A 25,850-nucleotide genomic window follows, 5' to 3' on the forward strand; every position below is an offset into this window, starting at 1 on the left:
ATTCCGAAATAAATGAAAGCATATTTCATATGATTATTTCAACACTGATGACTTACAATATTTCTTCCTAGCACGCATTACACATCACATAAGCCCGATACATACTTTACAATGGGACTTCACTTTTTTATTTATTTATTTATTTATTTATTTTTATTTAAAATAAAACGCTGAATCTATTACCTTTGATAAAAGAGACGGACCATCACCAAGTGAGCGCAAAAGGATCTCTCCTCGAAGGCCCCCAACCCAACCCTCCCAGCGCCAACCAACCCCTCCCCCTCCCCACCACCACATAACCCTAACAAGCGAAGACGTGGTCCGGGCGGCGTAGTCAGTCAGTTTGACACTGGCAGTGGAGGCAGGAAGTGCCACCGGGACTTTCGCATCACATTAGATGAAAAAAGGTTTGCTGACGTAAGTCATTTCTAAGGATTTAGTTGCTTAAATTATATATGGAATCACGCTTGCGAGAGTGCTAGTAATCGTACAAATAAAACACGTGGAAACAGATAACATACCTGAAAGATTATAAATGAACGGTAAAGCACAAATTTGGTATTTGGTCTGTATAACTGCACACACATTTACACTCAATCATACACACATACGACGTATGTATGTATGTACGTATGTATAAGCCATTAATATATATATTTAAACTGTGAATAATGTACTCTGGGAATAACTTACACCCAAAGGGAAATAACTGATAAGTGCTTCAATTGTAGGTTATTTCTAATATGAAGTGAATTCGATATCAAACGACACTTGTGGGTTAACACTGGTTAATACGAATATAAATATACATAAATACATAATACAATACATACATACATACATACATACTACATTTATATATATATAGTCTATATATATAATATATATATATATATATATATATATATATATATATATATATATATATATGAACTTAAAAGCAGAATCATATTTAAGCTCCTATACAGTAAACTTTCACAGCGTTAGCCACTTTAAAATACCTACACTGAAAGTTCATCAGCAACGTGTCAAACCCTCTTGTATTTACTGGATATTCGTAGCCTTCCCTTATAATACCTCTCTCTCTCTCTCTCTCTCTCTTCCTCTCCCAAAATCTCTCTCTCCTCACATCTCTCTCTCTCTCTCAAAACAAAGAACACTTTGATTTATAATTTTTTTTAATATCCAACCTACTATCCCCCATGCTTTCAACATCACCAAACCATCTCCATCTCATAGCACTATGATCCAGTCTTTCGCCACCCCTAACCTTTTTCTCAGTATCTACCCATTTCTCACCCTTTCAATTGTTCTTATGCCATTAGTTACTAAGGAGTGAATTCAACTTGACATTTTAACCTATTTTCTTACGTTTGAATTAACACCACTTCACCTCCACAAAGGAGAATTGGTTAAACAACTTTTCCTATATTTCCACATTGGACATGCCATTGTATGAATATTAATTAAGTAAAGCGGAAAAACGAATGCCCCGCATATTTTATTTCCAAAGCATTTTTGGCACATACTATAACCGTCGGAATGCATAACTAGTTTGGTATCATTTAGTAAGATCATAGCTAACTTAAGTTATTTGAAAAAAGTTGGTTAATCGGACAATCGGAAAATGCAGACTAGGTCTTCATCACCCCCCAGTCTGGATAAGCGATGTTTTACTTATTCACACACACACACACACACCACACACACACACACACATATATAATATATATATATTATATATATATATATATATATATATATTATATATCTATATATATATAATTATATATATATATATATATATATATTATTATATATATATAAAATCATATATATATATATATATATCTATATATTATATATATATAAAAGTTTTCATACCACAAGGTTGCTCCAGAGGAAAATCAACACTTTGGTCACTGCAACCTGCAACATTATATATAAACTGGTAAATCGTGGATGAAGCCCGTGCCGAAAATTTCCCCAACAATAGTCGTTTTGCATACCTAGACATAAGGCTCATCAGCAGTATGTAAAAATTTCTATGCACACTGTACCATTCAATCTGCCGTTCCTAAAATTTTGCACTTTCTGCTTATTAAGGCTCTTCCTTACAATTAATTCTCTCAAGCCATCTATCCAGCTCTACTTAGGTTATCTCTCCTACTCCCTCTTACCACTTCCGAATTATCAGCCCTAACCTTTTCAATTTTTTCTTTTTTTCAAGTGACCAGTCACACTATTTTAAAATAAACTTTCACCTACCATAACCTTTTTCCCACGTCTACATATTTTCATATTTACCTCCATATTTCTAAACCTTTCAGTTCACCTGTGAACGACAAAATCACTTCATCTGTACATTCTCAATCTCTCTCGTTCATTTGCATTTGACACCTACTCTTCATCCCATCCATGAATAGCCATGGAGACATAACACACCCTTGCCCAAGTGACACACTTTTACACAAAACCACTCACTCTTTCGTCTTCATATTTGAACATATTTTGCTTCCGCCATTAAACGTCAATCAATCTCAACAAAATCACTCTAAACGACTTATTTTTTACATAAAACATCCTCAACGTTGCGTCTCTATTGGTTCTGTCACAAGCTTTTATTTAGAACCATGTATACCACATACAGATTTATCCTTTTACTTTCAAACCACACCTTTTCCTTGCATTAATCCACACTGTTTTTCTCCTATCAATTATTCTCTCATCAGTTTTACTTTCTCAATGAAAATCCTACCATAAACTTCTGTGGTACTATATAATTCTTACAGTTTTTTTTTAAATCCCCATTACCTTTATGCAATGGAACCAATATTCCTCCCATCCATTTCTTTGGAACCTTTTCGTCATCCAGACATACCTTACAAACCCTGGTATGTCATTCAATCACAATATCTCTACCTTAACGCGTCAGGAACTCACTGGTTACTGAATCAACTCCTGGCGGCTTTCCATTCTTTAACCTCTTGCTTACCTTTCTTTCATCTTCAACAATCACAGCCATTTCCACGGGAATTCTCAAAATTACACTAACCCTATCCATTCTTGCAACACTGAACTCTGCCTCTCTTCCATCCTCCAATTTCAACGAATCTTAACAAATACTCACTACACTGAACGAAGGTTTTATTCATTTCAGCCAGTACCTCTTCATTTGCGTATTTCACCCTGTTGTATCTGGACCGTGACCCTGAGATACAATTGCTAATTACCCTCTCTCTCTCTGTATTTACTTCCTTGTAGAATATCACAGCATTCCCCTGAAAATTCTTGTTGACCTTCTCCCCCTCTGTTTTCTAACACTTGCTTTCTTTCTAGCCTTTTATCTCTCTATCCATCCTCCGGTATATCTGTAATTTCGTAAGTGTATATATGGATTTTCAGTTCTCTTAAGTGTCTAATAACAATAGCATCAAATATACATTTGCAATAACTACAGCTTCATGCAATGTATATCATCAAAATACTGAACACATGCACTTAACATCAAAAGAGAAAGAGACAGAATGATCAAAATGTTCTTCGTCTATTTCTTTTACTGAAAGGTTCGTAATTAAACTTATGAAAATAGATGATTAAATAAAAGAAGAAACCCTTTTGTTTGTCCTGTCCTATCCTGGACACCAAAAGTCACGACAACCATTAATTGGTGCCGCGGCCAAACAATATAAAAAGCGAAATGGATGCAGTGTTGCAACAAATTAACTTGCAAAGCCTTGCGATGAGGCGATGCGACCCTGCTTTTTTTCTTTTTTTTTCCTTTAAGGCTTAAAACGCTGAGTTATAATGAATTTTGGAAAAATGAAAACATTCCAACGTAATGCCTTTCCTATGAAACGTCACTAAACAGAGATTAGAATTTCGTATGTGAACTGTAGAAAAAGCTTTATCTACGTATAAAACTTCTGATTTCCAAACAGCAGATTATTTAATAAATAAACCCATTGAAATTTTGAGTTTTGAACATGCAATATCGTTAAGAAATTGTCTTATCGTTTATTTCCATAAAAAATTGCTAATAACCTATTTCTTTTACTCTATATTCGTAACCTTTAAGAAAACTCTCATTCAGATAATCTATTAATTATTATCTACCGATTAGCTATCTATAAAAGAAACCTACTTCAGTTCCCTCTCATCGATACATGAGGGTCTCTCTCTCTCTCTCTCTCTCTCTCTCTCTCTCTCTCTCTCTCTCTCTCTCTCTGTCGGCGTCAGTGAAACTGGTGATAGTGGCACTAAAAACCTATGATCAATTTCTTGCCCAGTCTCATTTCATACCAATTTCGTTAATTCGCCCAGAGGGTCTAACAAAAGTCAAGTGAAACCTTTATAGCTCAAGTTTGGATCATTTTCCATCCAGTTTACCCTCCCAGTTTAGATGATTGCTTAGTTCATTTATTTATTCATTTATAATTTACTTACTGAGACTTATGTATGTATTTGTTATTTCCATCTTGACATCTATAGATTGCTTTTTTATTGTCATCTCTTATCCAGAATAAAAAAAAAACTCACGTGGAATAAACCCCAAGACCATTGAAAGGAGAAGAATGAAAATTTCAAATATCCACAGTGTAAATAGACTTAGTTCAATGATACAGCAGCACTGGACTTGCAATTACAAGGTCAATAGTTCGATTTCAGGTTACCCCCATGATTCTCATTTGCAAAATATGTGAATCTCTAGCTCACGGAAATTTATTACATATCCCTTTTTCCTTTATGAGCGTCGAACAGATTTTAAATGGCTCTTCTCTTTTCTGACTACTCGAAAAAAATAATCATAATACAATTTATATGTAGACTTTAACCTTTCATAAACCCATCAATTAAAAACAAATTCGATTACATAACTTTGCTGTACCCTTTCAGGGAACAGAGATTTCCTCATCCATACCAATAGGCAACTTAATGCATTTCCCTACTAATACTATGCTAATAAGGACTTGGATCTCGCAAGACAGACGGATCAGTGAGTCAGCTTCTGGTCCGCCAACGTAACACCTTACCCAACCGTTGTGCAGCTTAATCGTGAACCTCGTTTCTCTATGAATGACAGATTTTTATCTTTAATCGCAGCTGTCATCTTAATAGTTATAATGTCCTCTTTGCCTCCTCAACAGTCACTCTTCTGTCAGGCAATTGCAACAAATCATTTTCTTTTTTCCTTCAATTAATATTTCCTTTCCTTACCCACAACTTAAGCGTTTTATTTCCTCCTCATAATTTCCTAACCAAAGACTCCCTGATGTCCTCACGACTCCAAAAATACGTATCCTTCATCATTTCCCTAACAGGGGCTGGTTCCAGGCGAAAAACGAGGCATAAATCACTGCCACCCTTCACCACAGCCTCCAAACACTTCCACTCTGGACTATTACTTTCATCTTTAATAACTATGGACCCTGGAATATTGTATTTATTGCTTCAACTACTCGGTTTATTCATTCGACCTTTCTTTGCAATAGACCTAACTACCGGTACGAATTAACTGATTTGATTTTTCAATTCTCCAAAGCAGCTTCCGTTATATGAGAATACGTACTATCTTTTATTTACTAATATAGCCTTCCGCACAATGATATTCACTTCTGATCACAAGAAAACAAAACGAAATAACTTCAAGTACTTTTATTACTGTTTGCAACTTATCGAAAATGAACCATGCCTTTTACCTTACAATTTTTCTCTCTCCTTACAATATTGCAACTATAGCTTCAGTTCCTTTCCTAATTTTCCTCACCAATTAATATGCTAAGTACCCTTTGCCTCACCCATCAATCAATCACTCATACAAGATTCACTTTCAACGCAGAAACTGTCATGACGCTTTTCCAGGAAGATTTCCAAACCACATTTACTCTATGACTTTTCCTTCTCTACTATATGTCACTTACCAACAGTCACTCTTCTTGTAAATACCACAGTACCACTTCAAGATGAAACCTTCATTCATACCACACAAGCTTAGCTTTCATACCGCTCATCCCAGATAATACTTGTTTATCAATGAAGATTTGGTTTTCAATCAGTGGCGTTTAACACAGACTACCATACATGCTTTTTAAAAAAATAAGCAAGTCTAGAAACCATTATGACTTGATCTTTATTTTTTCATCGGTATTATGCCGGGTGAAAAGGGAAAATTAATATATCTGCACGCTACTTGTTTGATCCTGATATTATCATTATCCGATATGCATGCATTAAGGAGTTTACACACACACACACACACACACACACACGCACACACAAAATATCTTCGTTTCCCTTTCTCTTTTCATTGCCGATCTTCGGTAATTCCAAGGCCTATAATATGTCTAAGTCTTCTTTAGACTGATTCTCTGAACCGTAGCTGCTTCTATTGCGTTCATTTCTCAGTAGTGAAGCATCGCTTCCTGAGTATTTACAGTCGCTTGATGGAATCGCTCCCTAGACTCCCTCGCTAATGGACCTCTCTCCCTCGACAGCTCAAGAGAACAATGGTAAGGTGCTACCCCCTCCTGGGATTCTTCATGGTCTTTAGCTGGACATGGCCGGGTATATCTTCCTCGGCAGTGGGTAAGGCCAGTAAGACTCTCAGCGTACCGCTGATTCGAAAACACAGTAAACAAGTTTGAATACCACAGTGGTTCATTACAAAACAGGAAGTAGGCAGGGTGTGTTAATGATAGCAGGAAGAAAGGAAATACTTTAAAGAGATTCTAATTCCCCAGCATTTGTCTGCCATTAATGGGAAGAAATTTATTTTTGTTATCTGGCCATTGTTATGGGAAATGTTTAGATGAAACGAAACTATCAACCTAAAAAAGCAATTTGCTATCGCTTTGTGTGGTGAATATTAATTAGCTTTCTTCTTGTAAAACGTGCTTAGCTATACAAATTTGCATCGATAAAAGATATAATTAATCTTGTGATTTCCATTATAATATCCCTCATGCTTCTTGACCAAATACTACCAACAAACAAATTCATTTCCATCTCTAGGTACAACTACACATAAATTAATCCTCTTAATAACCTAGTTTTCAGATTATTCAGAAATATCCACGAAATCAGTGTAAAATGTTCACTCACCCGATCACTTATCAACCACGAGCCATCTGGACTAATTCATCCATTCATTCAGGAACTTTCAAAACGTTCCAGATACGAAGGAAGTCCCCCAGTCTTGGATATCACTGTGGCTTCAACGGTATAACGCCGACCTGGAAATCCTGAAAGGAGAGAGTGCTTTCGCACTCTGGAGTAACCTCCTCTACCCGAGTTCCCGAACGTCGGTGGTGCTCCAGAACCAGCATGCTCTTATGGTGAGTTGCTTTCATTACTGGCGAGGAAATTTTGAACACTAGTTAACTCCTCCAGCTTTTTCTGGTCGTATTAGCTTAGCTAGTTTCTATGTAATAAAGCGCTTTACAACTTATGAATTCAAGTCACTTCTTGATTTGTAATGTAACGCCTTACAAATAATTCTTGCCCATAAATATGCCTACTTATAGTTAGTCGGATTCAACGACTGTAAGTCTAATGCTAGTTAATATGAAAATCAAGGATTCTCCTTTTAACGTTCAGTTTTGGTATTAGGAAAAAATAAAAAAAAAACCTTCATGATAACTCTCGAGCAAGATTCAACGATTTCTCAGCGCAATTAGGTAAAGCAGTTATATTTTCCAAATGGTAAGATTTTCTTTATGAATAACTTACGACAGCCGAAGAATATTGGAGTTTCCTAGCCATTATAATTTCGTTAATTTGCAATGATTAAGAGTAACACTACTGAATTAAATAATACTTCGATGTACTGCGAGTTTGAGTCAGTATTAGCCGTTGCGTTATATTTCAGACAAAGTTCTCTATAACAGCGAGAAAATAAAAAAATAAACTGCAACGGCCAGTTACATCTTTCATTAAATCTGACAGAAAGAGAGCCAAGCACCAACCTACAATACCATATTATCCATCTGCCTGGTCACTGGATTCAATACGTAATTTTAATTTGCATTAGTCAATCCTATATAGAACCATAACCCCTCCTTTTCAAGGATGTGGTAGCCATAATAATGAAAAACAACTTCACTGCAAATATGAATCGAAGACAAAAAAAGTACTGCACGAAAAACAAAGAGAAACAATACAACATCTTTAAAGACACCAGAGTCATCAAGTCACTTCAACCGGCACACTAAAGTACCAGACAATCGATATGGATCACGCCTTCTCCAAACAGAAGACCAGCAAAGATAATACAAAATCTTCAGACTGATATAACGACGAAACGAGAAACGAAGACATTCGTTTAATATCCATATTTCCCATTAACTTAAAATAAGCAATGGCAAGTATTCAAATAGATTACAAGTAACTATTTGTCATGGAAGCCATCCCCTCAGGAGAATGGTTCTTGAACTTGCAGCCCCATCAGAAAGCAAATTCACAACAGATCCGACATTTCAGGTAAAATCAACTTCTTCAAATCTTTTGAATTCTTCTCACATACAAAACAAAATCTAACTTAGTTGTGTTCCGGTGATTTTATCTGGATTCAAATGAGAGTCCAAACAGACTTGCGTAAAAAATGGACATGAAAAAGAATACACGCGATGTCATTGCTGTTTATTTAAAAACTTCATGTTCCAGTACATATAGAAAAACTCAAAATTTATGTTGAAGCAAAAAAATTAAAAGCAATTCCACATCCTAATAAAGATACTTTTAAACGTTTAATGAATTAATAAATGAAGATGGAGGTGACATTTATACACACTGAGTATTACAATGTACAAAAAGGCTTGATACTTCAAACACAAGAATATTAATTGATCAATTTATAAGGTCCAACCATGGCAAGTGTCAATAAAGTTCTAAAAAGTCAGCATACCTAAAAACAATAGTTGTAATATAAATACAGTATACATGGAGGTATCTGAATACATGGCGTAAAGTTGTCTCGAATAAAAATACGAAGAAAAATATGTAAGGAAATTTTGAGATAAATATATAACAGATGCTTCAATAACAAATAAAATACAATCTAATATATACATACTATACTACATAGAATTAAGCATGAAAAGTAATATCATCACATGGCAAAAAAGTTTAGGAGAGAGAGGGTGAGAAACGGTTATATACACACACACACACACACACACACACACACACACACATATATATATATATATATATATATATATATATATATATATATATATATATATATATATATATATATCATATACATTAGAAGGATAGAGTTAACAAGAAATTACTTTCGAACCTACACACACGCACAGGGAAAGAGAGAGCTAAGGCAGGAAGTGCTCCATTTCACAAACAGAAACACTTTGAGCAAATCACTTATTGTAGCCATATCTCGAAATCAGCGGCCACGATAACCACAGAGCGATCGTCAAGATCATCACTACTCTTCCTTTTGGTCGTCGTCGTTGTTGAGGTCCCAGTCTATCTGAGAACATTTGGGTCCTCGTCGGAGGCGACGCCGCTCTGGAGGATTGTTTCTGCGGCCGCCGTTGGGGGCTGAATCTTCCCCAGGGGTAGTCTGGGGCAAGGGCTGGCCTTGGGCGTCTGTCGGCGAGTCGACGGTGTTCGTCTGTTAAGAAGGAAATGCCATTAGGGGTTTGATAGACGGTTATGATTTCTAGTGAATTCAACTATGGGCCATGAAAATTCATGGTTTTTCATTGTAGATACAAAAAGTTTCGGCACGAAGTGCTTTCTACTCACTGATGAAGCATGAGCGCACTGTACTGTCAAGCCTAAATCCTTTGAGAGAAAGCTAAAAAAAAATTAAGTTGACATATTTCTAACCGTCCGGCATAGACAGATAGACTGAAGTTTACTGACCACAACATAATACAGTTATTAAAATTACAGGCTCCTGAACATGGTCCAACAAACGTACATTATTTAAGCCAGACCAAATATTCAAACTGATAATAAATTCTTCGTAAGATCTTACAAGTACGCAGATTATCGAACGGGACTATCATCGAGCAGAATCCATACTAACTCTTCATAAGGGCAAATTGTTTTGAATAACACGAAAGGTCAATTACGATTTCACAAATACGGGACACAAAAAGATCATTCTCGTGTAATTTTTAAAATCAGACTGCTATGACAATAACCAAGTCTTTCCTAGGTGTCTTATGCAATACTCGTTTAATAGGTGCCTAAAAAGAAAAACATCAGCTTCAGCTTACATCCTTCCAGTATAGTTGATGTTCGAATACATATAAATAAGCAGTCTTAACCTAAAGATTTTTATTTTTTTAAATGGGACAACTCGAACAGAAAGACCCAACTCCCATTTACTGTATATATATAAAAAAGTAATTTAAGCCAACGAAATTTATATGTACACAGATTTCTGAACTTGTCCAGTTGGTAAGGTTTAGAAACGTAAATTATTTTTAAAAAGTCAGTACGTGATAACTTATATAGTCATTCACATTCTTCACATGAGTTCAAGTTTATGAAAGTGAGAATATTCATTGCATTTGCAACCTGAAATTTTTCTAAACGATCATTTCAAATGACAAAGTATCAAGATTTCCCAACTTATAAAAAAAAATGCCAGGGCAGTAATGGCCATTTAACCAGTGCCGTTCATGATACTATCAAAGTTTAGCAACCACTAACAAAAATTGCTTCCTGAAAAGACTTTAAAAGTATAAATATATCCAAATAAATAAAGCATATAAATAGAAATTACCTGTTCATTTGGAAGACGATGAACCGCTGAAGTGCACAACCCATTGGCCAAAAGAAACAAGCATAAAATCTGCTCTTGAGTTGGGCAACCTTGCTCTCTGGACTGAGGTAACGAAGCATCAGATGAAGAACGAGATGAGTCAACTTCATCTGCATCAGGACCGGAAGTTCCGGAACTGGCTGGTACCTGAAAAAAAAATACATTCCATTCAAGATGCGATCGGGCTAAGATAAAATGTCAGTAGGCGGATATATAATACATATATGATATATATTATAATATATATATAAGTCTATATATTTTTTACTTTCTCAGTTGAACAGAGCTCATGCTCATGAAAATTACCTGGTGGTTGCTGACTGGATAGGCGTGCCTGCTCATAACCTCCTCCCGGCGTCGACGACGCTCCTGACGGCGACGTGTCCTCCGTATCAGTCTCCCGAGATTCCTCGGCGGTTCAACCCCGTTCTGAGACAACAGGTTCTGCAGGAGGTCCAGCAAAACGACCAGGGTGTTTCCGTTTCCCGGTGCGCCCTGGGATTCCAAGTTGGCATGTTGGATAAGGGCAGACAACACCAAGTCTATTCTTGGATCGGCGAGTCCTTGGTCGATGGTTTTCATTTTAGCGAACACAAAAAAGTATACACAGCGCAACGTCAAACAAAAAATATCACGAAGTAAGCAAACGCTCAGCTGAACGACACTCTACAACCTGCAAAATGTTTTTTTTTTTCTCTCTCTCACTTCAGGAACATTTCTAAAACTCAAGATACGGCAAACTGGTCCCAGGTCAGCCTGTCAGTCAGACACACACTGCAGCTAACTGCTTGCGACCCGAACTAACCTCCTTGGAGTCCTGTCCAAGTCCAAGTCAAGTAGTCAGCCCACCTTGACTCGATAAATTACCTGTCGTTCCCCCCAGACCCAAGGGCCCTCCCAAGGGGCCCCATCAATGAGCAAACAAGGTCCAGGAAGGGAGGAGATCGGGGAGATGAACAGAATCGTTGTAAAGGCAGACGAATGATAGCCGGAGGCCCCTCTTTCGAAATGAATGAATGAACCCGCCCGCCGACCTCGGACCAAGAGGCAGCAGCAGCAGGAACCCGGTCAGAGAGGTGTGGCAGAGATGCCAGCATTTGATTAAGATTTCTCTCACATGATTAATCTATTACGATCCGCAAGAAAAATGCCATACTCGCTCTGGTCCTGAAGAGTTTAAAATGGAATCTCTCTGCAGACTGAAAGTTCGCGTGGATCATTAAATATCGCAAAAGGGTGAAGCGTATACCTCAGCCACCTCAGAGTTTGAATGCCGAAACAATGGAGAATGAGACCACACGCCTAACTCCGAAGGAAGCCTGTCGTAGACAATAACATCTCGATTTCCTGTTATGTACCTCCAATAAAAAGAGAACCAAATTTAAAAAAAAGCAGATTCATAAATTAACTCAAACTGAAACAACGTAATGTAAAATAACCAACTATCAATTGAACGCAAAACGACGCCCAAACACCAACAACAAAAAGGCCATAAAAAGTTGAGACTTACCCGCTAAACCCCTCCATCTCAAGCCTTAATCTCCGACTTCAAAAATCCCTACTTAGCTTCTCCTCACCCCCCCCATCCTCCCTCTCCCCTCCCACCCCCTCGCTTCCTTTCTTAACTGCCTCGAATCTCTTAACGCGTTAAATGAAGCCGGACAGACACCAGATATTTTGGTAAAGATTTTCGTTTTTTCTGCACACACGGCCTTACCGCTACTCTGAACCTTCCCTGTTGAAAACATGAGAAATGCTTTCTCTCTCTCTCTCTCTCTCTCTCTCTCTCTCTCTCTCTCCTAAATGCACAAAGTCCAAACAAATATCTACACACACACACACACACACACACACACACACACACACACACATATATATATATATATATATATATTATATTATATATATATATATATATATATATATATAATGTGTGTGTCTCTGTGAGTGTGTGTTTATAACACTTTTCTAAATCCTGCTGGTTAATCTTGGTTATTCACGGCCAGCCTTCTGTTAGCTTATCCGAGGATGATCTTTAATTCTTATCTCTACAACCCAGAATCTGACACCTGTCAGGAATCTTCAGGAGAAAAAACGCTCTGAATGACAAGAAACGGAAGTAATAACAGCCACTGACAGCAGCAAATATTTATATTCACTGTAACCATTTTATCAAAGCATATTTACAAACACAGAAACAGTGATAATGAGCAAAATGATATAATGCAGGTATTGTATATTGCCACAGAACTGGCAATATCTCTGGGTTTAAAATATGTTAAAACACTGGCAAAAACTGTATAAAAATGGGGAAATGCAAGTTATGCAAATGCTAAAATTTTTTCTGTCCTTGAGTCACCCATAGCCAATGACTCACACACACGCACACATTGAGAGAGAGAGAGAGAGAGAGAGAGAGAGAGAGAGAGAGAGAGAGAGAGAGAGAGAGAGAGAATAATATATAAACTGCATGGTCCCTAATACACGATTTCATCAACCAGGCAAAGTGGCAGCGATATCGCTTAGAGGAGCTCTACTCTTTATACCAGATGTCCGGAGATTCCCGATTTGCATCAGAAATAGGATCGCTGACCAAGTCGGAGATGCGCATGCTCCATCTCATCTCCCGTGGGCCTAAGTACACCGCGCGGCTTGCAAGGTATACAGATCGAATCATTCTCTTTTTACATATTAATAGACTCAGTTATTTTCTATATAGTAATATATTGTTTCTTTCTATATGACAATAGATTCAGCTCTTTTTATACATTAATAGATTCTGTTCTATTTAACATATCAGTTAAGAATACCGAGCTCGAATCCCGATATCTAAGCTACGTAGACATTGACAATAAACGCGTCGATGGGAAATAACGACTCGTTTGCTGTTTAGCAATTGAAGGAGCGGCATACTTTTCTTTCTTTGTCTTCGTTTTTATACTATACACACATTATATATCTTACATATTACACACACACACACACACACACACAAACACAAACTTACACAAAACAATTGAATATAAAGCCATAACGAACTCTCCTTTAAAAAATAAGAACGTTAAAATCATTTATGAGGGACTTTGCCATTCTTCTCTCTGTCTCTCTCTCTCTGTCTCTCTCTTCCCTCTAGTGGTACATAACGACTGGATCCATTTTTACACTAGACAGTCAACAGTAAGTTCAAAAATTCCCTTTAAAAAGAAGTAAGCCGCATGAATTTATCCCAAGTGATGAACTGAGTGGTCGCAAAATAACAATCTCTTCCGTCCTCCTTCACTCTCGCCCCTGTCCCCGCCAGCCCCCCTTTTTTTTGTTTTATTATCTCCATCGGAACTAAGCATGCTTACAAAGTGATTCCTGTTGGAGAAAGTGTAGTTGGTTTTCTTTAGTCGGCTTTTGGTCAACTCTAATGTCAATAAGTATATACAGATGTATTTATTCATTTTTACTTTGGGCAATACGCACTCAAAGACGACTGCCCACACTGCATTGGTTTTCATTTTGAAAATGCATATATCAAAGAGACGGAAACCAAGAGATGACTCTAGCTATCTGGTTTATATCAATTAACATACCATTATAAATGAGAGAGAGAGAGAGAGAGAGAGAGAGAGAGAGAGAGAGAATTTGGTATATCTTAGTTTTACCAGACCACTGAGCTGATTAACAGCTCTCCTATAGGGCAGGCCCGAGGGATTGGATATTTCTACGGGGCTAGCAACCAATTGGTCATCACCTAGCAACGGCACCTACAGCTTATTGTGGAATCCGAACTGCATTGTATCGAGCAATGAATTTCTATCACTAGAAATAAATTCCTCTGAGTCCGCGTTGGCCGAGCCGAGAATCGAAATTCGGACCACCGGATTGGTAACCGAGCGCGAAAACAAGAGAGAGAGAGAGAGAGAGAGAGAGCGAGAGAGAGAGAGAGAGAGAGAGAGAGAATATTTTATGAATGGCTTTCATCTCTGTGCGGTGAAGATTACCTCTTCGAGGCCTTCCGTTTTTTATGGCGTGCATTTCTGACGGAGTATTGAACACTAACATAGCGATATCTCTCCCCAAACCTCTCTCCCTCTCCTTCCCTCCCCCCCGCTCTCTCTCTCTCTCTCTCTCTCTCTCTCTCTCTCTCTCTCTCTCTCTCTCTCAGCTGTAACCAACAACAGGAGGCTAAGAACTAGGCATACAATTCACTTCTTAGATAAACAGAAGCATTCTAGAGTTTAAGGAATGCGCCTTTTGTCTCTGCTCGTCCGCTTGGAGGTTCGAAAACGCGTCGCGGAGAGAGAGAGAGAGGAGAGAGAGAGAGAGAGAGAGAGAGAAGTCCTGATTTCTCTTCTGGGATGCTGGTTCGAATCCGCTACAGGACGAAATTATTATCAACTGAAAACTTTTCCTTCGGTTAACACATGACAATATATTAATTGCGAGGTGGCGCGAATTGGATATTAAAGGGCATTTGTAGCTTAATGCACACAAGCTTGAAAACGCACGCACACATACACACACACACACACACACACACACACACAAACACATACGCTTCATAAATGAGATTTCTACTTCCATTTTCCTTTTACTACCCAGATCTCTCTCCTCCATGGTGAATGCCATGAGGCAAGTTTACTCGGATGCCCCAAAATCTGAGAGGGACATGAACCATCTCATGAGTGCCAGTCGGGATGCCCAGATATTGAGGAAAGCGTGGGAATCGTGGCATCTCTCCGTGGGGCCACGAATACGGCCTCTTTTCACTGAAGCCGTCATTGTCATGAATAACGCCGCCCAGGAAGGAGGTAAGTATTATTATTATTATTATTATTATTATTATTATTATTATTATTATTATTATTATTATTATTATTATTATTATTATCATTATTATTATTATTAACTAACCAGAAAAATCACAAAAGTATAGAATATGAAATGACGACTCTTGCGTAAAATAGAATAAAGCAATCCCTAATTATAAAAAAAATATATATAATCAATGTCAACTTTGTTGCTCATTCGCCCGCATATCATTCTGGCAATCTCAATCTCTGCAGTTTAATATTTTTGAGGCATTAGTAAACTGAAACGGCCCCGTGAATAACTAAAACAGTGTATAGATTTTTGCGCGTAAACATATATGGGTCACACTAATTTTATATAATTATTTTTTCTATTCCCACTAAAATATGAACGTTTTTACGGGTAAAACTATTATATTTTGTATCTGGTTCTCACCCACACCCCAAACACACACACACACACACACACACACAATCCCAGAAAAAAAGACCGACCACTTAACTTCAATTCACTCTAGTCTGACAAATAGAATGAATAATACCAAAGTCCCTCAAACTGCATCAACTTTTATCATTTTTAGTTTTCCATCATAATTACTAGGGAAGGTTTAATTTACCATTTATTAATAAAAAAAGCAGGTGCAGTTATAATTTATGCTATTTTCATATATTAATCTCAGAGAAAGATAAAAAAGAACACATCAATCTAGAAGAAACAGGATGGAATTTTCAGCCAAAACATCCGGCATATAGACAACTAAATCATTCAGATTCTCTCTCTCTCTCTCTCTCTCTCTCTCTCTCTCTCTCTCTCTCTCTCTCTCTCTCTCTCTCAGTCAAGCAGGCATTCGTTCCTGCGCCGAAGGTAAAAAGTGAGAACAATTTAAACCACAATGATCATTGCGTTAACTGTCCTCCATAGGTTTCAGAGGTTTTGTGTTAAAACAGAATTTGTGCATAATATTATCCTTTAAAAAGAAGTTCGGAAAACAGCCTTGAGGGATAAAAAAAGATGCTGCATAGAAAAATTCTTACCTTGGCTGAAAGACCGATCCTGCCACGGCCCCCCCCCCCCCTTCCCCCCACAGACCTTTGATTCTGTAAGAGAAAAAATAATCATTGCACTTTCAATTTTTTTTTCGATTTTATCAGCAAATTTAATCTTCATCAAGGTATAATATAGTGTACTCGTACCTAAAATTAAAAATGATAAATAATGAGATGTACACCTCTATATACTATTACACAATTTCTTTATGTACTGTCCTTATGTGTGTATGTGTGTGCGCGTATGACAGAGAGAGAGAGAGAGAGAGAGAGAGAGAGAGAGAGAGAGAGAGAGAGAGAGAGAGAGAATCAAATTTAAAGTAATATCGCTCTAAGTGGACACCACAAACATGCAAAGAAATGTCCGAAACAAACACATCAGCGTATCATAATTCAAATTCACTATCACCATCCCTACGGCATTCTCTCGCAGGATATCAGGACATGGGCGAAGCCTGGCGATCCGAACTCGAAGTAGACGAAGCTGACGTCCGGCTGATGGTGAGAAGCCTTTTCGATCAAGTGTTCCCTTTATACGCTCTTCTCCACGCGTACGTCCGCCATTTCCTCGTGAGAAGACATGGAAGGGATGTGGTCGATCCAAAAGGTCCTGTTCCAGTTTACCTTCTTGGTGAGTGTTCTTCAAGAAGTCGTTGAATGAAGGAAACCGGACATATATGAATATAAAGATTCCTTTCCATTTCTCTGGGTTGCCGTGTTTAATCATGTCGGTTTTTTAAAAATTTTCTATTAGTGGTGGCCTTTGTTTTCCTAACAGGAGATACTTTCAAAATTTTCTGTAGTAATGGGTACTTTAAGATCTTTCATGAACTCTTCAGTTTTGAGAAATTCAAATTTCCATTTGTCGGGGTTGCCGTGTTAAAATAATGTCAGGTTTATTTTATTTTTCTACTAGTAGTGGCCTTTTTTTTCATAGGAGAAACTTTGAAACTTCCTGTTGTAATATGTCCTTGATGATCTTTCATTAATTACTCAGTTTTGAATATCACAGGACCTTAACGAAGATTTTCAGCAAATTGAAATTCTAGGATGTTAAAGTTCTATCAAGCTGACATTTATGATTAGTAACTTTAAACAAAAACATTGCGTCAATAGTCATGTTTCCCATTCTTATTTGTAAAATATAATGGTGTGTAGTGCATTCACTACAAAACACACCTTTATAGGAAAAACCTTTTGAGGAATACAAAACATCTGAACTAAACGTATACAGCTCCACAACCTTTTATTGGGCACGAACGAACATCAATACGAACAGACACATCCACTTTAATGGAATTGTTGTTTGGTAAACAAGTAAAATATCGTCTAATTGCAAACTAATGAATAACAGAGTAGCTTGGCAAGTTGCAAATGCGGCCTGCAAAATTTAGAAGGAAACATGATAGATAAGGTTGCAGATGTAGCAAGCACTAATGAACCTCATGCCGTTGAACTGAGCTTCTACGCGATACACTAACATGCTATTATACAAAGCATTCATACCAAATATAAAATAACAAAAATATATCAGGTAATGCTATCCTTGTTTACAAGATGACGATGCCATAAAATTGTGCAAAACCTCAAAACAACTTAATATCAAAAAGAACTTTCCCATATCATCGTATCAAAAGCACCGCCATATGACAGCTCAGTAAGTGTCAGGTGCTTCTTTGATATGAGTTTCGCCACTGAGGCGTTAATAGCATCTCCGCTTCTGTAGATATCTTCACAGATAGGTAACGTAAATCCGATGGTTTTAACCTCTTGGAAATATCAGATTCTCAGTGTCGTTACTGATAAATACAGGTAAGTCGATTCTTTACTACCGGAGTCTTTGAAAGGATCTCCCAAATATCTAACTGTTGTTCTGCTCGAAATGTATAAACAGCTGACTGGTTCTTGTTATAAATTCAAATAAAAGAGACGATGAACTGGTAAGCTATAATCAATAGCTTAATACAACAAACTGAAAAAGTTTGCTTTTTTACAGGAGATTTGTGGGGGCAAAACTGGGAGTCCCTGCTTGATTTGATTATGCCAGATGAACCCGGTGTGACAAGCAATCCGAAGGTTATAACAAACAACATCGTTCCTCGAATGATTGTTAAGGTATGTAAGACTTCCGAAGTCTTTGGAGCTACATCTGAAGAGAACAGTAATTAAAAGATATTCTCCTAAATATGCGACAGAAAGTATTCACAAAGACAAAATTATTTATAATATTCCAGAATAAGGTGCAGAAAATAATCCCATCGAATATGCCTACTGTCCACAAAAACAGGGAGCCTTTAAGATTAAGCTGGGTTTCCTCCCAAATCTACTTCACTTCATTTCTTTTTCTCTCGGCTTTTACACTAAAATTCCCTCTCACCCAGTAGGCAACCGGTTCTGAGATCAGTATAATGCAAATAGATTTATTTCAATGCAGAGATTTATATATCAAGTAATATAGATAGGTAGATAGACAGATAGATACATAGATAGACAGAGAGATAAATATTAGATAGATAATTTTACTGACCACAGACCTTAGTACAGTCATAATTACATTAAGCATCATTTGGTCCAAAACGTAATAATTTCTAACACTGAGAGCTATGCAACAATAAGTGTAACTCTTTGGTAATAACAATACAAACAGTAGTACAAATATTAGGGAAAATAGTTTTCCATTTTTATTTCATGTCATGAATAATAATAATAATAATAATAATAATAATAATAATAATAATAATAATAATAATAATAATAATAATAATAATAATGACAATTAAAAGCCACAGTAGTGTTAAAATATATTATTATTGTGCAATGCTAAAAATTACAAGGAGAGACTTTCGGATACTGCTCCGTATCCCTCTTCAGGATACGGAGGGATACGGAGCAATATCCGAAAGTCTCTCCTTGTAATTTTTAGCATTGTACAATAATAATATATTTTAACACTGTTGTGGCTTTTAATTGTCAATATTATAGCCTCGTTACGGAGGTTCCTTAGTTCAATAATAATAACAATAATATTTCAGGAAGAGGAAAAGTTCTTCGAGGGTCTTGGATTTCCACATCTACCCGACAGGTTCTGGTCTTCGTCAGTTCTGGGAACGTCAGAGGCACCACCTAATGCCACCTGTCAGTCCAGAGCCTTGGATATGTTCTATCCCGATGATTACAGGTATGGCCGATTATAACTGAGAGTTAATTGCGAAAGAAACGGAACCTTACTAAGGTGTGTACTATATATACGTTTTTTTTTGCTTTGCGGATCATCATCAACTGAAAAAATTCTAGAATCGAGCACTTAATTAGTCATTTGCAGTTTTTACCGCTTGTTTGACCTCATCTCTGTAACAATGTACAAAAAAGAAACTTGAATATTCATAAACGCAATGACAGGAAGCTGCAAATCGTAATTTTTACATTTAGTGTTGTGATACATTACTCGTATCTTTTTTGTGTAACTTAAGGACCTTTCAAACCGCCATCCTTTGATGTAGATGTAATATCGATCTTTTCAAAACCATATATTCTACAGGTCTCAATCGAAATGCACAGTAAAGTACTCTCTCGAATTAAAACTTCTCACGTGCAAAGCAATTTAGTTGGGAAACCCAGTCACCAGAAACAAATCACAAGTTCACACAGTAAAGTTAGAATGTAAGTACTAATATCACGTCCAGATACGCTTTGTAAATTGGTGCCGACGCGATTACGAAGGATCCGCGAATGAAACTTTCCCTTGACCGCCTTATCTCACGACTCCAGAAAGAAGAGCTTATCATGAATTCCTCAATGTCCGTCTCCGATTCAATTACGGATTACCATGGGGCTCGAAAGGTATGATCAAAGCCTCTGCCGACAAGGTGGGACTGTCTTTTTATTTTTTCTTAACGTAATTTTCTTTTACCTGCTAAAAGGACTTGGTAACGTTACTTCTGTGAAGGCAAGGTAAGGTAATATTGCTTTCTGGTGTCCGCTGACCTTTCTACACAAGAAAGATGAAGTCTTCAAGCACGTCTGGCCCAAAACACATTAAAAAAAAAAAAACTGCGATCATTGGATGAAATAATCAATTTCCATTCCTAACTACATTTTGATTAACGAAGTATACAGATGAAACGATATTTTTGAAATATTTTTAGCGTGCTTACTTACATAGCCATCTACTATTATCACCCTCAGATTACTGCTGTGTGAAAACGAACGCGTTAAAATTCAAGAAGCTGCATATCATGAGCTGGGCCACATACATTACTTCCACTCCTACAGCAATCAGCCAGCCATATTTCGGGTAAGTTATCTTGCATGCTTTCAAATCATGAATACTAACAGCATAGAACACTCTGAAAACAAACTCTCACTGAGGGGAAACGCAAATATTTACAAATGTTCACGATTTATCAATCACCTCATCATTGTACAGGCATTCACAAAGTAAATCTTAATTACCGACAAAGGGGGTTATGAAATTCAAGATTGTATCAATTTTACAGTATATATACATAGCCAGTCGAACGATTATGTTTATGTTTGGAAAAAAAAATTATTTCACTGTCAACCGAAATTTCCGACAGTTCGCAATGAACTTGAAAAGCATGCAATCAAAATTAACTGTTTATATATATATATATATATATATATATATATATATATATATATATATATATATATATATATATATATATATATATAAACACACATTTTACGTTTATTTCACTTACATAATAAAACATTTGCTACATGCACCTTAGCATCTTCACCGTCAGCAAAAATGTATTTCCATAAGAAAAAGAAGCACTCAATTACTAGTTACATAAAATGATATTTCACCTACTCAGACGTATATAAGAGGTATTAATAGCCTTGCTTTTTCTGTTACTAACAGCGCGGAACAAATTAATCAATATCCAGCACATTTTTCTAATCGTCATGCCCATATATCGGTTGACTTGAGTTTTTCTTCACAAAATTCAAAACACCCCTTCAATTTTCCTGCTATAGAGTTCAGACTGCTCTCTTGTTGATGTGTTATTCGTTCACTTCACCGCCTCTTCGTTATTCAAATACCTTCTCCGTCTGACCCTCGGTTTGACTGCTCGTGGGAGTCTCACACCTCTTGTATATTTGTTTTTAAATCTGTTATGTATAGTTAAAATTCTATTGAGGGAAATGTGCTCCAAATTGAGAGGGAATCCACTATCTTAATCAGTAGTAAAAAACTTTAGGTGTCTTTCCAATCCATTTTTCAATTTCTGCTTAGCAACTCTTCTTTTCTGCAGCTTGCTCTCTTATTGAGAAGGCCCCCTCTCTGGTTCTTATTTTTTAAGTTTATTCTAGTCTTTCCGAGTCCAGTGCTCACGATGCTACTATTCTGCTGCCCTCTAATCTTGTTTCTAATAGTGTCTACTTATGTACGGCTCTGTATCCTTGAACACGAGCAAGACATCTAACCTAGGTCATATTTTATCTCGATTCATCAAGGAATTCATCAAGGGATGAACTAGTGCACGACAAAAAATGTGCTAGTAGGAATCCCAGACATCGTTTTAAAACATAATGTTGATCCCATCGCTAATCATATGGGATTTTTTTTTTCAATATCCCGTGAACGAAAATCAAATTTGGTGAGAAGTGGCTCAGGATGACAAGTCCCCATGTTGTGGCTCATTTTGTGTTTTGAATTAGTGAACAGGTTACCAGCTTTAGGTGATGAGGGCGGAACATAAGATTTTTTCTTGATCTCATAAAGATGGGGGTCATTCCGTTTTGTTGATTTTTAATTAATTGTTATAATTTCTCTCGGTAAATCTAGAAACGATAGCTTCCCTTATGATGTAAAAAGTTCAAATCTATGAGACACCGATTCAAGTTTTTCATGTGAAAATCTTCAGTGTTCTCTTCAGACACCTTTATCATTTTCCCGTTGGGGCGACACGTTGCTAATACACATTTGTTTTCGTTTCTGGTACAATAAGTAAAGGGGTTAGCAATGTCCTAACTCCGCCAGGCTCAACGATTTCAGCCCAGCTTTCAATAAAATCACCAACGTCGGCCTTTTGTTACAGCTGGTTTATCTGGTAGCGCTAAATCTAGTGAATTAACGGAAACATGAGTGGCTTCCTTATCGGCTTAAGACAGTCAGAAGATTTACAGCTTTCCAGAAGTGACCTGCTATCTGTAACATCAGAGGCAAACCTTCTGAGTTCTTAACTCTGAATTCACTAAAGATAACAGACTATTCCAACGCATTTTTACAACTAGGCATCCAAATTCAGCCATCTCTATCAGAGTTGCAAAGGAATTCAAACACATATACATTACGCTATTTGCTAAAAACTTAGGATACATATTATTTCTTGGTAGTCACATTTACAATTTTTTAAAACATAAAACAAAGTAAATGACCAAACACGCACTGTAAATACTACAGCAATAGATAAAAGCGATATTAAATAAAACCATCAGTGATATATCCAACGAATAAAACGATACAGCAATATGAACGGTGCAATATACTCTAACATCTGAATTAAAAACAATAAAATTTTGATTTCATACCAACAAACATGCACATCAGCCTTATTTCTGCTTAGAGCAGATCTAAACGTGCAACAGATTAAAATATGAATAATAGAATGTATCATGAAAATTAATAAATTTAAACTATTAATGGATTTCCTGGGATGATCACCTGTATAAACCACAGAATCAAGCTTTGAGACGCTTGAAATGCGATACCCAGCATACTCTCTCGAACTGCGAAAACTCACATATTTGCACATTCCTATTAGAAAAGAGCTTTTCAATTACTTTTTGATAATCGAATTTCTCACAGAACTGTAGAACAGGCCCAGACTCTTTTTTTTTTTTTTTTATGAAACCAAGTTATGGTTTTTGCAACAATAACTTGAATATACATAAACAATAATTTGTACGAAGATGACTTGGCTTACTGAAATAATCTACTTTAACTTACAAGATATTTAACAAACAAGCCCATTTTGAATAAGTTAAAGCACATAATGATTATGTATTTAATATGGAATTTAAAGTCTGCCTTGATTATTCCACAAGTTCTTTCTGTTACCCTCTGACGAATAAAGCCGATAGGCTATAATCCTTAACATACAGCGGTCAGTTACGAGGATATAAAATGGAATAGGATACCTTGATATTATCGTTTTCTTTTTTTCTGGACGTTCTCTGTTACTTTGTCACCGGATACTTGTGCATTTGTACTCACTCTAAAACTGCTATGATACTAAATAGAAATGGTTGTCACACGAAAATATTACAACTGAAATGGTTTTCACATGAAAATATATGCATATCTTCTGATATAAGGACAGCCAACATTAGTGAAAGATGATAAGATACTAGGCTATACGTTATTTTAAACTTTACATGATGGCAAACGACAAGCTTCATCTGAGAGTTGATGACGTTATCAACTTTCGAATCTCACTATTTTACCGGATGAAAAACATTAAAGAACGACAACAAAAACCATTCGGCTTCTTCAACCAGATCCAATCCTACCGCAAAATTTAATTGAATTTTTTCTGCCTCTGAGCCCCATCTCCCAAAAATTCTGTGGGAATTCGTCAATGCCACTTTGATACAACTTGTGGACATGTCGACACATTGACTGCCAGACCGATAGTCATATAAATTAAGCAGCAGATAAAAAGGTATATACACAGGTACGATCTTCGTCCAAATTTGATGGCTGGGGTAATATTTTGGTAAAATAACTGTAGGCGAGTAAGTAATAATATGTTTCCACTTTCTCCAAAGCATTTTTTCCTTAAATGGATACTGTCATATCTGCAGCTCTTGTGGAGGTAGACACAAGGTTTAAAGTAACTCGTATGAAAAAAAGGCATACATTTTATGAAGCTCCAAGAAAAAAAAGAGAGAAAATAGAAAAAGCATGCAAAAATAACGTTTTCCTACGGAACGGAAAGTCAAGAAAAAATACTCGTAAAACTAGCGCGTGAGGATTTGAAGACAAATTACGATATCTAGCGATCTGCAGAAAAAAGGGATCAACTAAACGAGAAAAAACTTAGTTCAAAAGGAAAAGACACGAGGTGTTTTAGTATGGATATGAGAGATACTACGAAAACCACAGACCACTTAAGCACACTACCCATATCCAAGCATACAACAATACAGCTACAAAGAAGTCGCATATAAATATCAAAGTATACAGGGTAGCCATAGAACTTAGTCGTAATTATGCTTAAAAATGTAAACCAATAAATAACATTGGTAATAAAAACTCAATTCGTAAAAGCTATGGAACATGAAGCAAAGGACTTAAGATCCAGATTGCTAACAGAAAGGAACACAACAAGAAATAAGTGAACCAGTTGTAAAAGCAAAATCTCCACTTCACACACAAAAATTAGATAAATAAATAAATAAAACACTCCACTTAGAGGAGAAATGGGCCATGAAGGAGAATTTTATCGGTGGAACGTCATACTGACTCAATATGGAATCATTACATACTATGGTTTATTTGTTATATATAAAAGGTTAAATGTAAAATATTTTTAAAGACAAGTCGATCAGTGTATGATGATAAAATTATTAGTCAGTGGTTTCAAAGAATATAATTATTAGTATCATAATTTTTATTAGCCAGTGGTTTCAAAGAATATAATTACTACTATCATAATTTCTATCTTTAATCACTTATAAATAGTGAACACTTACTGAATATACAGAAAGGATACTTTATACGTATGAATAAGCAAAACAAAGGAGCGTGAATGTACTTTTTCAGAAAGCTCTTACAATAAAATAGTGGAACTGATGAAGTTTTAAGAACACTCACTTTATGTCAACTGTTCTATGAGGACCATAGTGCAGAGGGCCTGAGGATGCATGTTGATGGTCCATCACTCTGCTAAGACGCGTGGTGCACTAAGCCTAACGTCACAGGCTGACGGTCCATTGCTCTGTTAGGCTATGCCAAAGAGAGCCTAAGGATGTGGGTTGATGGTATACCGCTCTGCAAAGGGCGTGGTACAGAGGGCCTAAGTACGTGGTTTAATGGTGCACTGGCTCTGAAAAGCCAGTAACATACAGGGACTAAGGACAGGTTTATGGCCCACCGCTCTGCAAGGGGCTAAACATACGAATTGATGGTCCACAGCTCTATAAGGGCAGTTGCACTTAGGGTCTAAGGACAT

General features: G+C 36.7%; 1 protein-coding gene and 1 long non-coding RNA gene across 2 annotated transcripts in view; one reads left to right on the forward strand and one right to left on the reverse strand.

Annotated features, from left to right (window-relative positions):
• The window catches only part of LOC135217529 (uncharacterized), a 252,182-nt gene that overhangs the window by 75,444 nt on the left and 150,888 nt on the right, over nucleotides 1-25,850 (reverse strand). The window lies entirely within an intron of this gene.
• LOC135217183 (angiotensin-converting enzyme-like) overlaps nucleotides 357-25,850 on the forward strand; it is a 32,050-nt gene continuing 6,556 nt past the window's right edge. The window contains exons 1-9 of the mRNA XM_064252902.1: nucleotides 357-417; nucleotides 6,495-6,585; nucleotides 7,174-7,334; nucleotides 13,300-13,457; nucleotides 15,389-15,597; nucleotides 17,078-17,275; nucleotides 18,641-18,759; nucleotides 19,677-19,822; nucleotides 20,830-20,938. Of these exons, the coding sequence (XP_064108972.1) occupies nucleotides 6,507-6,585; nucleotides 7,174-7,334; nucleotides 13,300-13,457; nucleotides 15,389-15,597; nucleotides 17,078-17,275; nucleotides 18,641-18,759; nucleotides 19,677-19,822; nucleotides 20,830-20,938 (1,179 nt within the window). The 5' untranslated portion in view covers nucleotides 357-417; nucleotides 6,495-6,506. The remainder of the gene's footprint in view (nucleotides 418-6,494; nucleotides 6,586-7,173; nucleotides 7,335-13,299; nucleotides 13,458-15,388; nucleotides 15,598-17,077; nucleotides 17,276-18,640; nucleotides 18,760-19,676; nucleotides 19,823-20,829; nucleotides 20,939-25,850) is intronic.

This window comes from Macrobrachium nipponense, chromosome 7 (genome assembly GCF_015104395.2).
Source record: "Macrobrachium nipponense isolate FS-2020 chromosome 7, ASM1510439v2, whole genome shotgun sequence".
Taxonomy (NCBI): Eukaryota; Metazoa; Arthropoda; class Malacostraca; order Decapoda; family Palaemonidae; genus Macrobrachium; species Macrobrachium nipponense.